Consider the following 20,039-nt stretch of genomic DNA (forward strand, 5'->3'; position numbering starts at 1 on the left):
GTTCAGAACGCGAAGAAATAGAGATTTGCACATGCGAAATCGGCCCCATAAAACATATACTCCCTCCGTCCACAAAAAATATGACACATTTACCATTTTTAGCCGTCCACAAAAATTAGAGCACATTCATTTATGGAAAGTTTTCAACAAAATAATAACCCTACATATTATTTTTTTTACCACTTATGCCACTAGAATTAAAACTTCTCTCTCACATTAACACTACTTCTCTCTTATTTTTTTTCTTCTCTCTTATTTTACCAATTCTACATTAAAATTCGTGACATAGATCAATTGCCTTATTATTTTTGGACGGAGGGAGTATGCCCCAACTTAGCTTCAACAACAATTATTTGTTCTCTCTTGTATAACTTCATCATAATTGAATATTGAATGCATAATTGAATTAGTACTAAATAGTCAATGAAGTTAATGTCCTAAAATTTCCTTCTTTGATGATTAAACCTCGTTTTCCTTCTATTTTCTTTAAATATTTTATTTATTTATGTTCTTTAGTATATAAAAATCCATCAATAAATTCTATGCTCTAGATAGTACTTGGCGATAAACTTGAAGTACATAGAAACGAACTACTATTAATATGATTACCCATAGCAACGCTTCAATTTTAGTTGAACTGAATTCTATTTTGCAAGATATGTTACTAGTCCTTTTTTATGTGCTGACTTAACTTAGTAGAAAACCATTCAATTGCATATGAACAAGATTTGGAAGGAGAACAAAGAAGGTAGCATGACATTTCTTTCACTCTTTACAAACTACCAATACAAATTCTTGATTAATAAATACAGACAATGAATGTAAGAACAAGAAACTTAAAGCTCCAAGAAAATTCTACAATCAACACACATTACATGAATCACATATTTCTCCTTAACAAGGAGGCAGATCAGGTGGAGGAGGTTGGACAGACTGCATCTTCCCCGGTCCGTTTTCGACCAAGAATGACATGGCCAAACCCCATCTCAGATGTGAGTCTATGTGACAGTGCATCAGCCACACCCCTGCACCACAACCACCACAATTAGTACTCAACAAAAAATTACATAGACATGTTAAGTTGCAAGCTACATTTACCAGGATTATCCGCAACAAAACGAATCACGGTCCAGCCTCCAACCGGCACATTGATGGTGTTGCGAAGAGGTGGGTCGACGAGGTTGAATCTCGCAGTGTCTCTTCTCGGGTTGAAGTTGCCGAAACCCTGCCCTACGACGTAGAAATGGTAGCCATGGAGATGCAGGGGATGGTCCTCTGTTGAGACGATGGCAGTGTCTTGCAACACTACTTGCACGTTTGAGCCGTACTTGAGCTTGTACAGCTTAGTCCCGCGGCGCGGCTGCCACAGCCTCCTGCTCACGTTGCCTGTGTAGTCGAACGCAATAGGAGGCACCGGTGGGAAATCCGTGGTGAAAACTCCTGGAATGTTCTGGTAGTATGCTTGTAAGAGCGAGGTGGTTCGTGGAAGCACGAATGAGACGTTGTTCATGCTCGCAGCGAAGCGCGTGTTGTTTGGCCCCTGGCAGCGTGGGCCGGGGATGCAGTTGACGAGGCCTAATCCCACGGTGAAGAAGAGGTTTTCATGGATTTGAGTTGGGACTCTGTTGTTGTTGGATGGCAGGCTTCTGAGCTGGCTGGTATAGGTGGTCGCTGAGTTTGTGTCGTTGAATCGCGGAAGCGCAGGCATCAGAGGCCTTGTGGAAGGGGGAGGAGAAGAGTAGTACTCCAAGACTGCAGTGGTGGTTGTGTTGTCAAATGCTGCGTTTTGAGCGGTGGCGTATGCGCGTGCAGCCATGTAGTAACGGCCGGCTAGCTGGTCCGCAGTGAGTAGGACGTTGGTGGTCTGCCCGGGGCCGATCATGATCACTCTAGTGGCGAAGGGCTTGTTGTAGGCGGCGTCGTTTCCAACCACAGTTAGCATATGGTTGGCAACGGTGAAAAATAGTTCTTGGTTGAGTGCAGCATTGATGATTCTCAAGAGAACTGTCTCCCCAGATTTGACATAGAATTTTGCAGTTTCTGTGTTGAAACAAACCAAAATATGATGAACATAAGTAGAGAAAAATATGTAATTGATCAATGTAGGAGTTGGTGATATATTTTAAGGTAACCTTTTCTTGAGCATCTGTAGAGGTCTCCCGGCTGGCCGTTGATGGTGTATGCATCAGAGACGTTAGGCGCCGCGCCAGTGAAAATCGCCTGTCGTTGCACACTGATGATGTCTCTATCCCACCATTCCCCTGTTGAGGAAAAATCATGTGAGTAGGGAAAATTTTGTCATTTTTGAGTGCAAGCTTAATTGCTTACCAAGAAGTATAGGAATCTCTGTCATAGGCTTTTGGAAGGGGTATTGAACATTGAGTTTGGGGTGAATAATGAGGGCCCCATAGACTGTAGCTCTAAGCCATCTGCTATGAGCATGCCACCACAAGGTTCCTTCCTGATTCTCAATGGTGAATCGATAGGTGTAGCTCGCCCCGGGCTGAATCGGGCACTGAGTCACGTACTCAGGCCCATCAGCCCAAGGTGTTCTCATTTGGCGAATGCCGTGCCTAGTAAGTAGATAAGAAAATAGATGAGAAATTAAGGTACCATAACATGATGGCAAAGATATGATGACATGTACTAGTAAAGTGAAAAAACGGTTACCAGTGGATGGTGACGTTGTATCGAGCACTGTTGATGACTTTGACGACTAGGGTGTCGCCATCTCTGACCTCCAAAGTTGGCCCCGGGAACTGTCCGTTGACGGTGATTATGTTGTGAGTTCTGCACAGCCTCTTCACTGGAGTTGCCTGGACCTGAAAATTATATAGTACATGCATTCCTAGTAAATTGGAAATAATTGAGATGTAGTAAAACTTTGTAATGGGAAGAGACATACCACAAATTGATGGTAGTGAGTCTCGGCATTTGCTAGAGAGATTGAGAGAATAATAGCAAAAATATTGGCAAGAAAATGAATTGTGCGTTGCATGGTGGAATTAAGATTGGAAGAAGATATTTGTTTGTGTGATGAATTCAGAATGAAGTAGACCTTGCTATTTATACTGCAAATTAGAGTTTGTGTCAACTAAAGCTACTATATATTGAGGATTTGGTGCAACCATTGTTTCCTCTCATGTTTTGGTTGTTTTATAAACAACTTTTGAGGTGATTATTTGCTACCTCTCATGTTTTGGTTGTTTTATTTTATAAATATAAGAATGGTTTTCTTTTTGAGGCAAATAATGATATTGATAGTGCATAGGTTGACATCCGAAGGCTTTATTCAGTAGAAGTATTAATATATGCAAGGATTAGGTCAAATCTAAAGTCAAAGTACCTAATATGCGTTTGAAATAAATAAAAAAGTGAATGTGTATAAAAGTAAGTAGAATCAATTTAGTTAACAATTCAAATTATAATAAGTTCAATAGTAGCATTTGTTATACAATCTTGTTTCTGATTTTATCCCTTTTAACCTCATTATGTGTTAAACACTAACTTAATTAACATTCATTATTATGGTCTTTATCGTAAACATACCTGATAAGGCTAATTTCATGCATTGGTTATGTAGTGAAAAACATCACATTTCTGCTGGATCTAACAAGTTTTGTTAAGCCAGGTGTGTGTGTAGCGCTAGATCCAGGAGATGCTGGAGGAGGATATCTAGCGAGGAGCAGGAACGGAATCACGAGGAAAAGCTAGAGGAAGGAAGCCAAAAGCTGAGGGCAATCAAGTCAATCAATACCTCGCTGGGCCCCACCTCGAAGCTTATAAATAAAGGAGTGCGCAACAAGAATGGCAGATCCGTCACACTCCACACACAGTCACGCTCTTAGCTCACACACACTAGGGAAATGGGGAATTGGGGGAGGTTTTCGTTTTCGTGAATTACGTATCAGTGCACCACCGTCACTTGAGGGCGAAGAAACAATTGTTCTTTTAAAATTTCTGTTTGGTACTCAGTTCAGTCTCGAACTTCACGTTTGGAAGTCGAGCTTGTTGTTTTGTTGCTGAATCAGTTTATCCGTTCTGTTTACATTTGATTTGCTTTGATGAAGTTAGATTTCGTGTTGATTATTATGATGCTTGCTATTTCGGAGTGTTTATTTGAGATGCTATCTTGAATTTGTTGCTGAATATCTTAATAGATTTGAGAATCATGGCTATGGAGTTGTGTTTGGTTGGTTTGTTGTTCTGATGCTTGGATCCGGAGTGGATTTAGCATCCGAAGTATGGATCTGAACAGGGGAGGTGAATTTCTGCATGAAATTATGGGAAATTTTGTTCTGCCTGGTTTGCTTCGTCTAGCAGTTTAATTTCCGTCGTTGTTTAGTTTTCTGTTAAGATTATGCCTCCGATCTACATCTGAGTTTGTTTTTCTTGATCTCTGCATTTATTTGTGTTCGTTGAAGAAGATGAAGTCAATTCAGTTGATGCTTTAGTTAGTTAGGCTGCAGATTCGATTCTGTCCGTACTTACCTTTTTCAGAGTTTGGTCCCCACTTGTTTTAATCTCCTTGGTCTAGAGATGTTCGTAGAAGTCCCAGATCTAGTAGTTGATTTGATTTAGTTCTTATACATAATTCATTTTTTGCCTAGATCTAGCAGTTAGCATAGCATACTTTATTTCCAAATTCACTTAGTTAAATTCCTCAACCCAAAATATGCGTGGCAGCAGCCAACCCAAAAATAGTTTCCAATTCTCTACGCATGTATTTTACGAGTCCATCTCTGTGGGATCGATCCCTACTTCCCTGTGCTAGTTTAGTATCTGTGGTTGAGGGTTTTGAAGGTTTGCTTGCGTACCAACGACCAGACTTCCAGTCTTGTGAGTCTCTAGACCTTGTGATCTAGTTGATTTACTGGATCTAGGAAGTGTGTAATTAGAAATTGATAGGATACAGCAAGCAAGGATTCAACTCTTCAAATGGCGCCGTTGCCGGGGATGGATGGCGTAGTTTGTTTATGTGTTTAGAGATTTGGTGTAAATAGTTTTAATCTTTTGAATTTCGCTTTTGGCAGTTTATGAGCAAGGGCTCAAGGTCAGGAATCTGGAGCAACCCATCTTGGTCAAGGAACGTGCAGTTGAAGTGGCAAGTTAAGGAATCAACATCCGCCATAACTACCAGATCGGGGTTGTCAACTGTAGATCCATTTCCGTTTGAATCAGGGAGTGAAGAAGAGTGGAATTCATCGGGGAAAGAGGATTCACGGTCGTCGTCAGAAACTGAGCATTCGGAAAGGGAGGAAGAGGAGTCTGTAATGGCAAACTTAGTGGACCTAGACCCAGAGATTGGTTCGCTAACTGCACATCTCGACGGAGAGCCAGCTCATGCCATAGTGTCAAATCAACGTCAGCGGTCTATTGAGATCAAGACGAATGTGCTGGGCGTTTTACCTACATTCTCTGGACGGAGGAATGAGTGTCCTTATGAGTTTTTGAACGAGTTTAGTAAGCTATGTAGCATCCAGAAAAGGCCTAACGAAACTACCGAGGAGGACTATCGCCTGCGAGCGATTCCATTTGCATTGAAAGGAGAGGCAAACACTTGGTTGCTGAGGCTTCCACCTGACTCGATCACCACATGGAGGGATTTCAAATTGGAGTTCCTGGACTATTTCTTTCCGTCCAATAAGACAAACGCTTTGAAAAAAGAAATTCAAGAGTGTAAGCAGGACTACGATGAATCTTTAAGCCAATATTGGTCTCGGTTTAAAGGCCTGCTTGACGCTTGCCCAAATCACAGGATGACGGAGGCTGAAACATTTTATCTATTCTACGAAGGGGCAAATCCTGAGTCCAAGGACTTAATGAATTCCTCGAGCGGGGGGAATTTCACCAAGAATAAGGCAAGCGAGGCACGCGAGATTCTGGGAAGATTAATCGACGCGAAGAAGGCGTATGACTGCCCGCGTGCTATCATGAGGAGAAGCTCCGCGAACACAGTTAAGGAACGAGAAGGAGAAGAGGTTAGAGACAGAATAGATCGACTGGAGAAGGCACTGCTAAATGCCATTGAAAAGAAAAATACCCCTGGGTCGACTGATAAGGAAAAAAACCCAGGTCAAGAGGAACATCAGCTTCAATTTTACAATAATCCCTCACTCGATGGAGATTTCCAAGCTCAAGTGAATGCAATGGGGAATTGGAATCAAAGTAATCAAAATACCAACTGGAACCAGTGGAAGATTAAGGAGGCACCATGGAGGGACAATCCTTGTTTCAGATGGGCTGAAGGGAACCAACAACCACAGTCACAACACCCAGGTCCAGCGGAGAACCAGCAGACATGGCCCAGCCGGAATCAGGAAGGACCACAGCATAATTCTAACTGGGCAGGGAAGCAGCAAGAGGGGCTGAACAACTGGAATTTCCGTAACCAAGGGGATCAGCATAACTGGAACAACAGGAACCAGAGCAACCAAGGGAATTCTTATGTGCCACCGCATCAGAGGAACAATTCAGGAAACAATCAAAATTTCCAACAGAGTCACCCAGGTCCAGCAACCCAGTACAACAATAATCAAGGAGGTCAGGGAAATTTTCGCCAGAACCAGGTGGTTGGAACCAATCAAAATCAAGGATTTAATCCCAGTTCAATTCAAGGTTTCCGACCACAGCGGAATCTTGATGACATGGTGCATGACCTGGTAAATTTCCAACAACACATGCAGAATAACATGCAGGCTAACAATGACGTGGTGCACAAAATTCAAGATGCCCAGCAGGAGCAGAAGTCTGCCATGGACATGTTGGCAAAGCAGATGTCCCAGTTGGCCACGTCGCTGAACGAAATGCGGGGAAATGAAGGGAAATTGCCTGCCACTGTCAAACCACCAGACCGAGCAAATATTAGTCAAATTACCTTGAGATCGGGGAAAGGCTATGAAGGACCGAAGCAAGTGATAAACGAGGAGACACCCTCACAGATGAACGGAGAAAAGGGGAATCAGAAGTCTCGAGGAGATGATCCTGGACTCAGAGAAATTCCTATACAGGATGACCTCCAGGAGGGAGATTTAAGGGGATCTATGCCTCGACTAAGTGACCCATTTTTCCTTGATCCAGAACCTGAGTTGGAACTTAAAGAGGGAAGCAGGGAGACAGGTGCAGCCCCAGCAGGGAGTTCCACGAATGCAGTAAAGCGACCCAAACCATTCCCATATCGAGGAGAAGCCAAGAAAAAGAAAGATGATACTGAGGACCTTGTGGAAATATTTAGTAAGCTGGAGATTAACCTACCCTTTTTGCAGGCTCTGAAAATACCCACCTTCAGCAAGTTCATCAAGGAATTCATAGCAGGAAAAACCAAACCTGATGGGAAGATTGTTATAGGAGAAAATGTATCCGCCGTGATACAAAAGAGGAGGATGCCGTCAAAGTGTACAGATCCAGGTATGTTCACTCTTCCTATTTCTATAGGTGATATTAAAATTGAGCATGCCATGTGTGATCTAGGTGCTTCGATAAATGTCCTACCGCTGTCAATATATAAAAAATTGGTGGGAGTCAGTTTGGTCGATACTAAAGTAGTGATTCAGTTGGCCGATAGAACATGCATATCGCCTGAGGGAGTATTGGAAAATGTCATAGTCAGAGTGCATGATTTCCTATACCCAGCTGATTTTCATGTGATAAAAATGAGGGGTAATGAATCTGCTGAGTCTAGTGGGGTGTTACTGGGGAGACCCTTCCTTCGCACCGCGAAGACTGTTATTGATGTGTTTGATGGAACCATATGCCTGGACTATCATGGGGAGAAATACACCTTCAACATTGAAGAAGCTATGAAAAAACCGCTTGATGTTGAAAACTTGCATGTTGTAGATGTAATTAACCCCCTAGTCCAAGAATATCTTGAGACTGAACTAATGCAGGAACAGTTTGACAATTCGGAGCTGAGCCAGACTGTAGAAAAGGAGGTGACAGGATGGTGTGAAACTTTTTTCACACAGGACTTGACAGATGATCAGATCAATGAAGCGATCATGGCATTCTGCCACCAGCCACTATCATTCCAATCAGCCAGATCTGTTCAGGAGAAGAGCCCAGACGAGGGAGCGAATCTAGAGGAAATGGCGCCAAGAAGTAAGGCGGAGAACCCTTTACCTCAGGAAGCCATCACACCGAAGAAGGAGTTGAAAACTTTGCCTGAAAATTTAAAGTATGCATACCTGGAGGAAGGAGAAACTTGTCCAGTGATAATTAACAGCCGCTTGACTGAAGACCAAGAGAGTGCGCTGCTGGAAGTAATAAGGAGGAACAAGAAGGCCATAGGGTGGACACTTTCTGACCTAGTTGGAATTAGCCCTGATCTTTGCATGCACCACATCAGACTAGAGGAAGGGGCAAAGGCTCGGCGTGATCCACAAAGGAAACTGAATCCAAACATGAGGGAGGAAGTGCTCAAGGAAGTTCTGAAACTACTGTCCCTTGGAATCATATACTCTATTCCAGATAGCGAGTGGGTCAGTCCGGTTCACATGGTACCGAAGAAATCTGGAATACAAGTGGTGAAGAATGACAAGAACGAGTTGGTGCCTACTCGACTGGTCACTGGATGGAGGATGTGCATCGACTATAGGAAACTAAATGAAGCCACCAAAAAGGATCATTTTCCTTTACCATTCATTGACCAGATGCTAGAGAGGCTGGCTGGCAAACAGTATTTCTGTTTCCTCGACGGATATAGCGGTTATTTCCAGATTTTCGTGAACCCAGAGGACCAGGAAAAGACCACATTTACATGCCCTTTTGGAACTTATGCCTACCGAAGGATGCCATTTGGTCTATGTAATGCACCAGGGACATTCCAACGTTGTATGATGAGTATTTTTTCGGATCTACTAGAGGTGTGCATCGAGATATTCATGGATGATTTCACTGTATATGGAGGCTCATTTGACACTTGTTTAGCCAGCCTTGACCTAGTGCTGCAAAGATGTCAAGAGAAACATCTAGTTCTGAATTTTGAAAAATGTCACTTCATGGTAACTGAGGGGATTGTTTTAGGTCATGTGGTCTCTGAAAGAGGAATACAAGTGGACAAGGCAAAGGTGGAAGTGATTGCAAAGCTACCTTACCCTACAAATCAAAAGGAAGTTAGAGGATTCCTCGGTCACGCAGGGTTTTATCGAAGGTTTATCAAGGACTTTGCAAAAATTGCGCAACCACTCACTCATTTGCTGCACAACGATGTGGAGTTCGAGTTTGATGAGGGATGCAAGAGGGCATTTCAATTGCTCAAGGAGAGACTAGTGTCCGCACCAATTATCAGGGCACCGGACTGGAATCACCCTTTTGAGATAATGTGCGACGCGAGCGATTTCGCTGTGGGAGCCGTCCTAGGGCAGAAGATAGATGGGAAAAACTACGTAATTTTCTATGCGTCCAAGACACTAAATCAAGCTCAGAAGAATTACGATACTACGGAGAAGGAAATGTTGGCTGTCGTCTACTCGTTCGAAAAATTCCGCCCTTATCTTCTTGGGTCAAAGGTTATTGTTTTCACTGATCATGCAGCAATAAAGTACTTGCTAGCTAAGAAAGAATCAAAGCCAAGGCTAATTCGATGGGTCCTACTTCTACAGGAGTTTGATTGGGAAGTAAGAGACAAAAGAGGAACAGAGAATCGAGTGGCTGACCACTTGAGTAGAATTCATCAAGGAGATACGGACGAGGCTATTCCCGATGTTTTTCCCGAAGAGCATTTGTACTATATGGACGAACCACCTAGACCGATAAGCTGGGAATCTGTCTTAGTTTTAACCGGTCCAGGAGAATCTGATCGAGGAAAGCGCGTACGTAACGCAGAACCATGGTACGCAGACCTGGCAAATTACTTGGTCACGGGAGAGGTGCCAAGTTCAGAGGAAGCCTCCCGGGCCCAGAAGATGAAGCTTAAAAGCGAAGCCAAATATTACTTCTGGGATGATCCTTATCTTTGGAAGATGTGTGCAGATCAGATAATTCGACGTTGCATTCCTGAATGGGAACAAAGAGATGTACTCCATCATTGTCACTCCTTGGCGTGTGGAGGGCATTTCGGACCAAGGAGAACCGCAAGGAAAGTTCTAGACAGTGGATTCTACTGGCCTACATTGAACAAGGATGCCTTTGAATACTGTCAATGCTGCGAAAGGTGTCAACAGACAGGGGGAATCTCGAGACGAGATGAGATGCCCCAAGTGCCCATAGTGATCTGCGAAATTTTCGATGTTTGGGGGATGGATTTTATGGGCCCATTTCCGTCGTCGTACGGAAATGCTTACATATTGGTCGCTGTAGACTACGTTTCCAAATGGATAGAGGCGAAGGCTACGCCCACTTGTGAGTCTAAAGAGGTGGCCAAGTTTCTGAAGTCAAACATTTTCAGCAGATATGGAGTTCCTAGAGCGATTATCTCAGATCAAGGAACACACTTCTGCAACCGCACTATAGAAGCGCTCATGAGGAAATACGGCGTGCATCATAGATTGTCTACACCATATCACCCCCAATCGAATGGGCAAGCTGAAGTCTCTAATAGGGAGATAAAGAGTATTTTGGAAAAATCAGTTAACACCACAAGGAAGGATTGGAGTAAACGCCTTGACGATGCTTTGTGGGCGTATAGAACTGCTTACAAGACACCAATCGGGATGTCACCTTATAGGTTGGTGTTTGGGAAAATGTGTCACTTACCCGTGGAAGTGGAGCACAAGGCATACTGGGCCATTAAGGAAATGAATATGAAGTCTGTGGCATGTGAAGAAGAAAGGAAGCTGCAATTACAGGAGCCGGAGGAAGCTGAGGAGGCCATGCCAAGTGAAGAGGTGGAAGAGCTTAGGAAGGAGGTGCAGGACATGAAAAAGGAAATGCAACTGATGAAAAAGGAGATGATGAAGGAACTCAATGGGAGTCGGGAAGAAGTAAAAGTTCTGAGCAGCAACGTAGCAGATTTGGCCACGAAATGTGCCAAACAAAGTGAAAGAGTGGCGGAAGCTGTGGAGATATCTACGCGGATGTTGAAATGGCTGCATCAGACGCTTCCCTTGACCCAGTCGAAGTCGACTCCTGGGTCAAGTGGCGAGGCACAGAAGATCATCCACAGCAGTCCCTCGATCAAGCCATTCCAGCAGTTGACCACCCCGACTATTCCCGAGAAAGTTCCAAATCCACCGAGGACGAAAATGCTAATGAGGAAACCAGGACTCGATCAAGCTGCAGAAGGAAAGGAAGAGCTGGAGCAACCAGCGAAGAAGAAAGTGAAAACAAACCGCCCCAGTGTTCCACCACCGTCTGGCTCTCGCGGGAGCCAGCCCCAGAAATGAGCAATTTCCCCAGACCAAGTAAATTTTAGTTTTTGTGTTTCTTTTTCTGTGTTTTATTTCCATGCGTTGCTGTGTTTTATGCTATCTTCTCCCACTTAGCCCAATGCTTGGTCTAAGTGTGAGAAGTTCTATGTTTTCTGTTGGTTTATTCTTCTCCCACTTAGCCCGTTGCTCGGTCTAAGTGTGAGAAGTGAAATTGTTGTTTAATTCTGCATTGAATTCTCTGTTTTCCCCCCTTCACGACGATGGCTTGAGGACAAGCTTGAGTGAAGTGGGAGGGGGAGAGGAATCAATGCAGTGTTATTATGCTTTGAGGAGTTGTAGGTCTAGGATTGTATCGCATGAACTAGTGGATATAATACGGCAGATTCCCTTAGGGAGAGTAATTGAAAATAGGAGGTATTCCAACTTAGAAGCCTGATTCTTTAGTAAGCCGAACCAATCTGAATGAAGCAAGAACGATAGTAAATGCCTTTACTTGCCTAGTTGTGAAGCCCTACTCTAGAGGTGAGTTATAAGCCTGTGATAACACTTAGAGCTAACACATGTCAAAAGTCTGCCACTGAATGCTGAAGGAAAAGAGAAAAGAAAAAAATAATAAAAAAAAGGGAAAGGAGAAAATATATAATCGCAAAAATTTGGAGGTATAAGCTGGACGAAGTCCAGAGGAGGAAATAAAAAAAAAAAAAAAAAAAAAAAAAAAAAAAAAAAAAAAAAAAGGGAAAAAATCAAGGAGGTATAAGCTGGACGAAGTCCAGGAAATCAAGGAGGTATAAGCTGGACGAAGTCCAGAAAAAGAAAAAAAAAAAAAAAAAAAGGGGGGGATAGTGACGGAGGATAGAAGGAGGAAATTCTCATAACCCGAGGCTTCAGTGGTTTGGCAATAACTTAAGAGAGAATCGGTCCTAACATCCCTGGTAAGGAATGAGCGATCGAGTGAATCTAACAATTGGGGAAGTAACAGGCTATCTTGACGAGCTGACAGGTTGGCTAGGTAGAGGGGAGAAAAAGGCCTATTTGGAGGAGTGCAGCCTGTTGGATTGATCTTAATCTTGTGGGGACGGTTGCCTAAAAGTTGAAACCAGTTCATGCATATGTGTTTATATGTTTTCATCCTATGTGATTATGTACTCTTTGTTTTAGTGTCTAGCTTTGCCTCAGTTGTGTCTAGGTGTAGGAGTTTTGTCTAGAGTCTGTAGAGTCGGTCAAGGGGATAACCATGCTTGAAATTCGCCTTATTCTTCTTTTCTTCTTGTCTTTATACTTGAGGACAAGTATGGTTTAAGTGTGAGCAGTTTGATAAGGCTAATTTCATGCATTGGTTATGTAGTGAAAAACATCACATTTCTGCTGGATCTAACAAGTTTTGTTAAGCCAGGTGTGTGTGTAGCGCTAGATCCAGGAGATGCTGGAGGAGGATATCTAGCGAGGAGCAGGAACGGAATCACGAGGAAAAGCTAGAGGAAGGAAGCCAAAAGCTGAGGGCAATCAAGTCAATCAATACCTCGCTGGGCCCCACCTCGAAGCTTATAAATAAAGGAGTGCGCAACAAGAATGGCAGATCCGTCACACTCCACACACAGTCACGCTCTTAGCTCACACACACTAGGGAAATGGGGAATTGGGGGAGGTTTTCGTTTTCGTGAATTACGTATCAGTGCACCACCGTCACTTGAGGGCGAAGAAACAATTGTTCTTTTAAAATTTCTGTTTGGTACTCAGTTCAGTCTCGAACTTCACGTTTGGAAGTCGAGCTTGTTGTTTTGTTGCTGAATCAGTTTATCCGTTCTGTTTACATTTGATTTGCTTTGATGAAGTTAGATTTCGTGTTGATTATTATGATGCTTGCTATTTCGGAGTGTTTATTTGAGATGCTATCTTGAATTTGTTGCTGAATATCTTAATAGATTTGAGAATCATGGCTATGGAGTTGTGTTTGGTTGGTTTGTTGTTCTGATGCTTGGATCCGGAGTGGATTTAGCATCCGAAGTATGGATCTGAACAGGGGAGGTGAATTTCTGCATGAAATTATGGGAAATTTTGTTCTGCCTGGTTTGCTTCGTCTAGCAGTTTAATTTCCGTCGTTGTTTAGTTTTCTGTTAAGATTATGCCTCCGATCTACATCTGAGTTTGTTTTTCTTGATCTCTGCATTTATTTGTGTTCGTTGAAGAAGATGAAGTCAATTCAGTTGATGCTTTAGTTAGTTAGGCTGCAGATTCGATTCTGTCCGTACTTACCTTTTTCAGAGTTTGGTCCCCACTTGTTTTAATCTCCTTGGTCTAGAGATGTTCGTAGAAGTCCCAGATCTAGTAGTTGATTTGATTTAGTTCTTATACATAATTCATTTTTTGCCTAGATCTAGCAGTTAGCATAGCATACTTTATTTCCAAATTCACTTAGTTAAATTCCTCAACCCAAAATATGCGTGGCAGCAGCCAACCCAAAAATAGTTTCCAATTCTCTACGCATGTATTTTACGAGTCCATCTCTGTGGGATCGATCCCTACTTCCCTGTGCTAGTTTAGTATCTGTGGTTGAGGGTTTTGAAGGTTTGCTTGCGTACCAACGACCAGACTTCCAGTCTTGTGAGTCTCTAGACCTTGTGATCTAGTTGATTTACTGGATCTAGGAAGTGTGTAATTAGAAATTGATAGGATACAGCAAGCAAGGATTCAACTCTTCAATACCATCTGCAGCCGTTAATCACATGGGATAGAGGATCATCCCATCCGTCAATTAAGCCACTGCAAAAATATTTCAAGTTGTATATGCAAATGAATGATTTTTTTCTATATGCATATAATTAAAACTTTTTCTTTGAGGGATGCATATTATCATAATCAGATAAATAAAATATGCTTATGCGGCAAACCCTGGGCATAGGATAACCATTAATATGATCTAAATTAATAAAATCTTATTGATAATTTGTTACTTCTACTTAATTGGGTCATAGTTAATAGGACTATACACGAAACTTTAAACGAAACTTTAAACTAAGGTAATTTTTTATTTTCATAACATAACAAAGATATTGATGTACTCACGTATTTTCTTGAGAAAAAAAATTGTTCTCTCTTACACGTCAAATATTATAAATTTATAACCATAGACGTTTCACCTAATATATATAGAGAAGACTTAGGGTATCCACTATAGTTGGCCGGTCAAACCACAAATCATGGCCAAGCCATAAAACTTGGCCGAGCCACCAAAAAACTTGTTTTACACTAGGATAGACACGTCCAAGTCACCAAATAAATTATTTTTTTCATTTTGTGTATATTTTAATTTAACTATAATAAAAAATATTGGACTATAATAATTTTAAAAAATGCATATTTAATAAAAAACAAAAATTAGAACCAAATCTTTGTTGTATTATATAGAAAGGGGTAAAATAATACAACGAGGATTATCGACATCACATAAACTACACCGCGAATGCATATCACGCTCTGCCCCCTCCTCCCCTACGATTCAAGACCTCTTCGACCAAATCAGCCTCCAGTGTCGTATGTGATGTTTTCCTCCGTATATCGGTGAACCGTTGGATCAAGTATGCATTACTACGCGGTACATCCATCTGCAGTGGGGCGGTTGCAATACCGTGACTCGTACTAGCACCCTCATCCGGTGTCCAACGCTCTGCAGAATATCCTTCGTCATCTATTATCATATTGTGCAATATGATACATGCATACATGATGTAGGCGTCATCATTTTCGTGCCAAACTCGTACCGGGCACCGTAGAATGGCCCATCGCACTTGGAGGACACCAAAATCCCACTCAACATCCTTCTTAGCACTCTCTTGTTTTGCCGCGAAATAGGATTGTTTCGGCCCAACCGGTTGCCGGATCGTCTTGACAAACACGGGCCACCGAGGGTATATCCCATCGGCCAAATAGTATGCCTTGTTGTACTGCATGCCGTTGGCCACGAATCTGACCGTCGGACCCTCACCCTGACACTCGTCATTAAAGAGATGAGACGAATGTAGAACGTTGATGTCGTTGTTCGACCTTGCTACACCAAAATACGCATGCCAGATTCGCAAACGGTAGTCAGCAACAGCTTCCAGTATCATCGTTGGTGTCTCCCTTTGAATCTAGATGTGAATTGCCCCTTCCAAGCAACCGAGCAGTTCCTCCACTCCCAGTGCATACAATCGATGCTGCCCATCATCCCTGGAAAATGGTGCACCCTCCCATGCATATTTATCAATCTCTGACACTCATCGGCATTTGGCTTCCATAGATACTCCGGACCGAAGATGTCCTGGATACCATTACAAAACTATCTCAGCGTCGTTAGGGCAGTTGTTTCACCCAGCTGCCTAATTGCAGCGGTACACTTCTGATATGTTGACAATCCGGGTCGGCCGCTAGCATCACGGCGCAGTGTGAAGCACCTATACCGCTGCACCAATGTCGTCTCTATATGGATGAATAGCCGTTGCGACATTTTGAGCGGGGGTTATCGCCAAAGTAGTCTTCCATCAACCGCAGGTCGGCTCCGACATGGTCACGGCGGATTGTCCGCCGATGATGGAACGACTGAACGACTGTCGCCGCCGCTGCCTCCTCGTTAGCTTCACGTTGCATCTCTTCAACCAGTTCATCGAACTCCCTATCGACCAATTTTTGAAACTCATCGTCGGAACTCATTTTTCCAAAGTAGAATTGGAGATAAATTGAAAAGAGTGTATATTATTTGGAATGGGCTAAAAAATAGAGAAAAATAGGTATATTTATAGAATTAAGAAAATATTAAAAAAAATTGAAATTAGGGAGAGCCGCGGCTCTTAGCCGCTGCAATAGGAGAGCCACGGCTGGGCCGCCGGTGTGCTCCCCCCCACCCCCCCACCCCCCACCAATCTTCATGGCTCTCACTATAGGGAGCCGCGGCCGGGCTACGACCGAGCCGCGGCTCTCCTATAGTGGACACTCGTACTCCTCCGTTCTTGTCCAATGGTTTAACTTTATTCTGTGCCACCATATTTAAAACAGCAAATCTTTGTTTGGTGTATTTGTCATCTAGAATAAAAATAATTGTAAAAATTGAATTAAGCTCTAATTAAGTTATACTCCATAAAATATAAAGTTCAAATATTTAATTAAAAAAAAACTAGTAATTAATTTCATACAAGTACTAAGTTACTACTTACTACTCATAAAGTTAAAGGCTCCCTCAAGGATCAAAATCCACTTATCAAATGTGAATAATTGGATACCACGAAACATAATCTTTTACTTTACAGACATGACTTTAAATGGGGTTCATCGTAAAATTTTAGTTTATTTTACTTAAAAATGGATTTTAATAACTAATATTCAAATTTTCAATTAAAATTCATTTTTCATAATTTAAAAATATATTTATAAATATAATTTTAAAATTGGATAAAATAATGACCATTCGCACATCCACGAGTGGGTATCACGATATGTGGTGATCGGCCTCCAATGCGTACCAAACGCGACTCATCCTCCCGAGACATGAGGGGACCCACCCTAATAGTTGTGGATGCTCTAAGATTACATAGCAATGCATACAACTGAAAGCATGTTCAACTCAATTGAGACAATACAAAGCATACGTAGGAAACGAAAAAAACCAAACTCTATGCTTCTAGACAAGCGCAATGTAAACTTGAGTTACATGAGACAACTCAATACAATACATTTCTATATAATGGTTACATCATTTAAAAACTTGATTTAATACGAAAATGGGAATAGGCACTCTAGCACTTTGGCAGATCAGCCGGCGGCGGCTCGACGGATTGCGACGGCCCTTCTCCATTTTCGACGATGAATGCCATCGCTAAACCCCATGTCAGATGTGAATCTATGTGGCAGTGGAAAAGCCACACGCCTGCGACACGTGTTCCATATGAGTTTACTGTATATTTAAATATAGTAAAAATGAAATGAGATATTTAATGAACCGTACCAGGATTGTCCGCGTGGAAGCGAATGACGGCCCACCCCCCGTCCGGAACATTGATAGTGTTCCGAACCGGTGGGTCCACGAGATTGAACTTAGCGGTATCCGTTGCCGGGTTGAAGTTTCCGAACCCTTCACCGACCACGAAGAAGTGGTAGCCGTGAAGGTGGATCGGGTGGTCCTCCGTCGTCACGATGGCCGTGTCCTGCAGCACGATCTGCACGTTCGACCCGAACTTGAGCTTGTACAGCTTGGTGCCGGAGCCGGGCTGCCACAACGCCCGGCTCACGTTGCCCGTGTAGTCAAATTTGTGCGGAGGAGAAGGCGGGAAATCGACCGTGTAGATTCCCGGCGTGTTTTGGTAGTAGGCTTGCATAAGGGAAACAGTTCTTGGCAGCACAAAAGATACATTGTTCATGCTTGCGGCGAAACGTGTGTTGTTAGGGCCTTGGCATCTTGGGCCGGGATTGCAATTTATGAGGCCTAATCCAATGGTGAAGAATAGATTTTCGTCTATTTGTGTTGGGACTTTAGCTAGGGCTCGTACGCTCCTGAGCTGGCTCGAGAATGCGGTGACGGTGGCTGTGTCGTTGAAGGCGGGTAGCCGGGGCAGGACAGGGTTGGTGGCGGCCGAGGCAGTTTTGTAGTGGAGGATCGCGGTGGTGGTGGTGTTGTCGAAAGCCGCGTTTTGCGCGGACTGGTAGGCCCGCGCGGCCATGTAGTAGCGCGCGGGTGGCTGGTCGGCTCTGAGGACGACGTTGGTGGTCTGCCCTGGCCCGACCATGATCACGTCGGTGGTGAAGGGCTTATTGTAGGCGGCGTCGGACCCGACCACGGTCAGTTTATGGTTGGCCACGGAGAAGAAGAGCTCTTGGTTGAGTGCAGCGTTGATTACTCTTAGCATCACGGTGTCACCAGGGTTTACGGAGATCTTGCTCGTGTCTGCATGGAAGCATGGAGACATGTGTGGTTAATGTTGAGGCAAATCCATCATGACACGACCTTTAAATTTATGTTCATTTTATTAAAAAAAACGTACCTTGGGCAGAGCATTTGTAGAGATCTCCTGGTTGACCGTTGACCGTGTAGGCATCTGAAACATTTGGGCCAGCTCCAGTGTAGAGGGCTTGTTTCATAACTTTGATGATGTTTCTGTTCCACCACTCCCCTGCATTTTGTTACCATTAGATGTCATCAATGTCTAAATATAATAAGCAAAATGTGTGAGTGAAACTTACCAAGAATGACGGGAACATCAATCTTGGGTGCAGAGAAGGGATACGAGGAGCCCGATTTTGGAAAAATAACGAGGGCTCCATAGACCGTAGCTCGGAGCCACCGGCTGTGGGCGTGCCACCACAATGTGCCCTCTTGATTCTCAATCTTGAAACGGTAAGTGTAGGTTCTGCCGGGCATGATGGGGCACTGTGTCACAAATTCAGGACCATCGGCCCACGGGGTCCGCATCTGTCGTATACCGTGCCTAGTGCCACGATCCAACAATTAGGCCAAGTGCATGTGAGTGTTTTGATTTAAAATAGATCTATCTCAATTTTGAATTATTGGCGGTGCATAGACTTACCAGTGGATGCTAATGTTGTGACGCACTCGATTGGTGACTTTAATGGCTAGTGAGTCTCCATTTCTTGCAGTGATCGTTGGACCCGGGAATTGTCCGTTCACCGTGATTATGTTTTGAGTTTTGCACAGCCTTTTCACCGGTGTTTCTTGGACCTGCGCACGGCGGTTGATTCTGTCGTGTTAGAATTTTAACTAAAATATGGAGGGAAAAGTTATGTAATAGTAAAGCATTAATTTAAAACGTACCACGAACTCATGGTAGTGAGTTTCCGGAAAAGAAGTGGCGACAGATAGTATGCCTAAAAGAAAGATGAGCAATACATTCATTTTTGCTTCTTTCGTTTTCTATAACTTGTGAAGTGTGTGTGTGTGTCTTTTATTTGGCCTTTTTGGTTTAGTGAGCTTGAAGTGATGAAGGTATAAGATTTATACTAAACTGACAAGGGATTGAAATTTTATATTATTAGTGGTTTTTGAAAATTATTTGAGGAGAATGAAAACTATTGGGGTTCGAGAATGTGATGACATAGTCAAATTTATTATTTTCACATATAATTGTTATAGATTTTAAATCGATGGTAGTTGGTAAGCTTTATTGATTTATAAGCAAGCTAATTAAATGAATGAATCCTTCCCATTTATGCATAACTTTTTTGTGCATCATTATAGACTACTTTTGTAAATCTAGCTTTAAGATTTGAAATTAGAGTTTTGGACTGAGATTGTTGGCTAAACGATAAACCTTCTAATGCTCAAATTAGTATGTGTAGTAAATAAATAACAAATGAATTTGTTGCTATCATTTGCACAATCCAGCGTTAAAACATTGGGCTTTTGAGGCAGAAATAAATACAATTCATGAAAATGAAAGATAAATACATTCCTTTCAGTCTATGGTAGTTTTATGGTTAAAACACGTGACATTCTTTTATAGCAATGATAATATGAAATGTAACTGAATTGGTAACAAAAAAATCTCACATATAACATCTTATATTTGTAATCATGCTATCATTAATGATAAATTTACATCTCAAAATAGTAATTGAAGTGTTTTTATTCAAATATTAATTAAATTAAATGGCGCGTAAAATAAAAGAGTAGTTAGTTAGCCAAACAGTCGAATATATTAATAAAGCCAATCTGGAGAAGACAATTGCCACCTGAAATGTGTTACTATG

At 42.5% G+C, this 20,039-nt stretch overlaps 3 protein-coding genes across 3 annotated transcripts; all 3 read right to left on the reverse strand.

Annotated features, from left to right (window-relative positions):
* Nucleotides 1–692: 692 nt before the first annotated feature.
* LOC125203260 (laccase-3-like) lies at nt 693–3,022 on the reverse strand. The gene is made up of 6 exons (XM_048101571.2): nt 2,906–3,022; nt 2,671–2,822; nt 2,329–2,573; nt 2,133–2,261; nt 1,099–2,040; nt 693–1,025 (listed from the first exon to the last, which is right to left on the reverse strand). Exons 1-6 carry the CDS (start codon nt 2,996–2,998, stop codon nt 895–897), a joined length of 1,692 nt encoding a protein of 563 aa, XP_047957528.1. The 5' UTR covers nt 2,999–3,022; the 3' UTR covers nt 693–894.
* An 11,754-nt stretch (nt 3,023–14,776) lies between these two features.
* LOC125195094 (uncharacterized) lies at nt 14,777–15,415 on the reverse strand. Its single transcript, XM_048093294.2, has one exon. The coding sequence runs from the start codon at nt 15,413–15,415 to the stop codon at nt 14,777–14,779; it is 639 nt and encodes a 212-aa protein (XP_047949251.2).
* Nucleotides 15,416–16,865: 1,450 nt separating this feature from the next.
* LOC125200649 (laccase-3-like) lies at nt 16,866–19,244 on the reverse strand. Its single transcript, XM_048098349.2, has 6 exons — nt 19,105–19,244; nt 18,860–19,011; nt 18,516–18,760; nt 18,317–18,445; nt 17,284–18,219; nt 16,866–17,205 (listed from the first exon to the last, which is right to left on the reverse strand). Exons 1-6 carry the CDS (start codon nt 19,183–19,185, stop codon nt 17,075–17,077), a joined length of 1,674 nt encoding a protein of 557 aa, XP_047954306.1. The 5' UTR covers nt 19,186–19,244; the 3' UTR covers nt 16,866–17,074.
* Nucleotides 19,245–20,039: the final 795 nt, after the last annotated feature.

Source organism: Salvia hispanica, chromosome 2 (genome assembly GCF_029641045.1).
Source record: "Salvia hispanica isolate PSC_SH4W2 chromosome 2, Shi_PSC_v1, whole genome shotgun sequence".
NCBI classification, from domain to species: Eukaryota; Viridiplantae; Streptophyta; class Magnoliopsida; order Lamiales; family Lamiaceae; genus Salvia; species Salvia hispanica.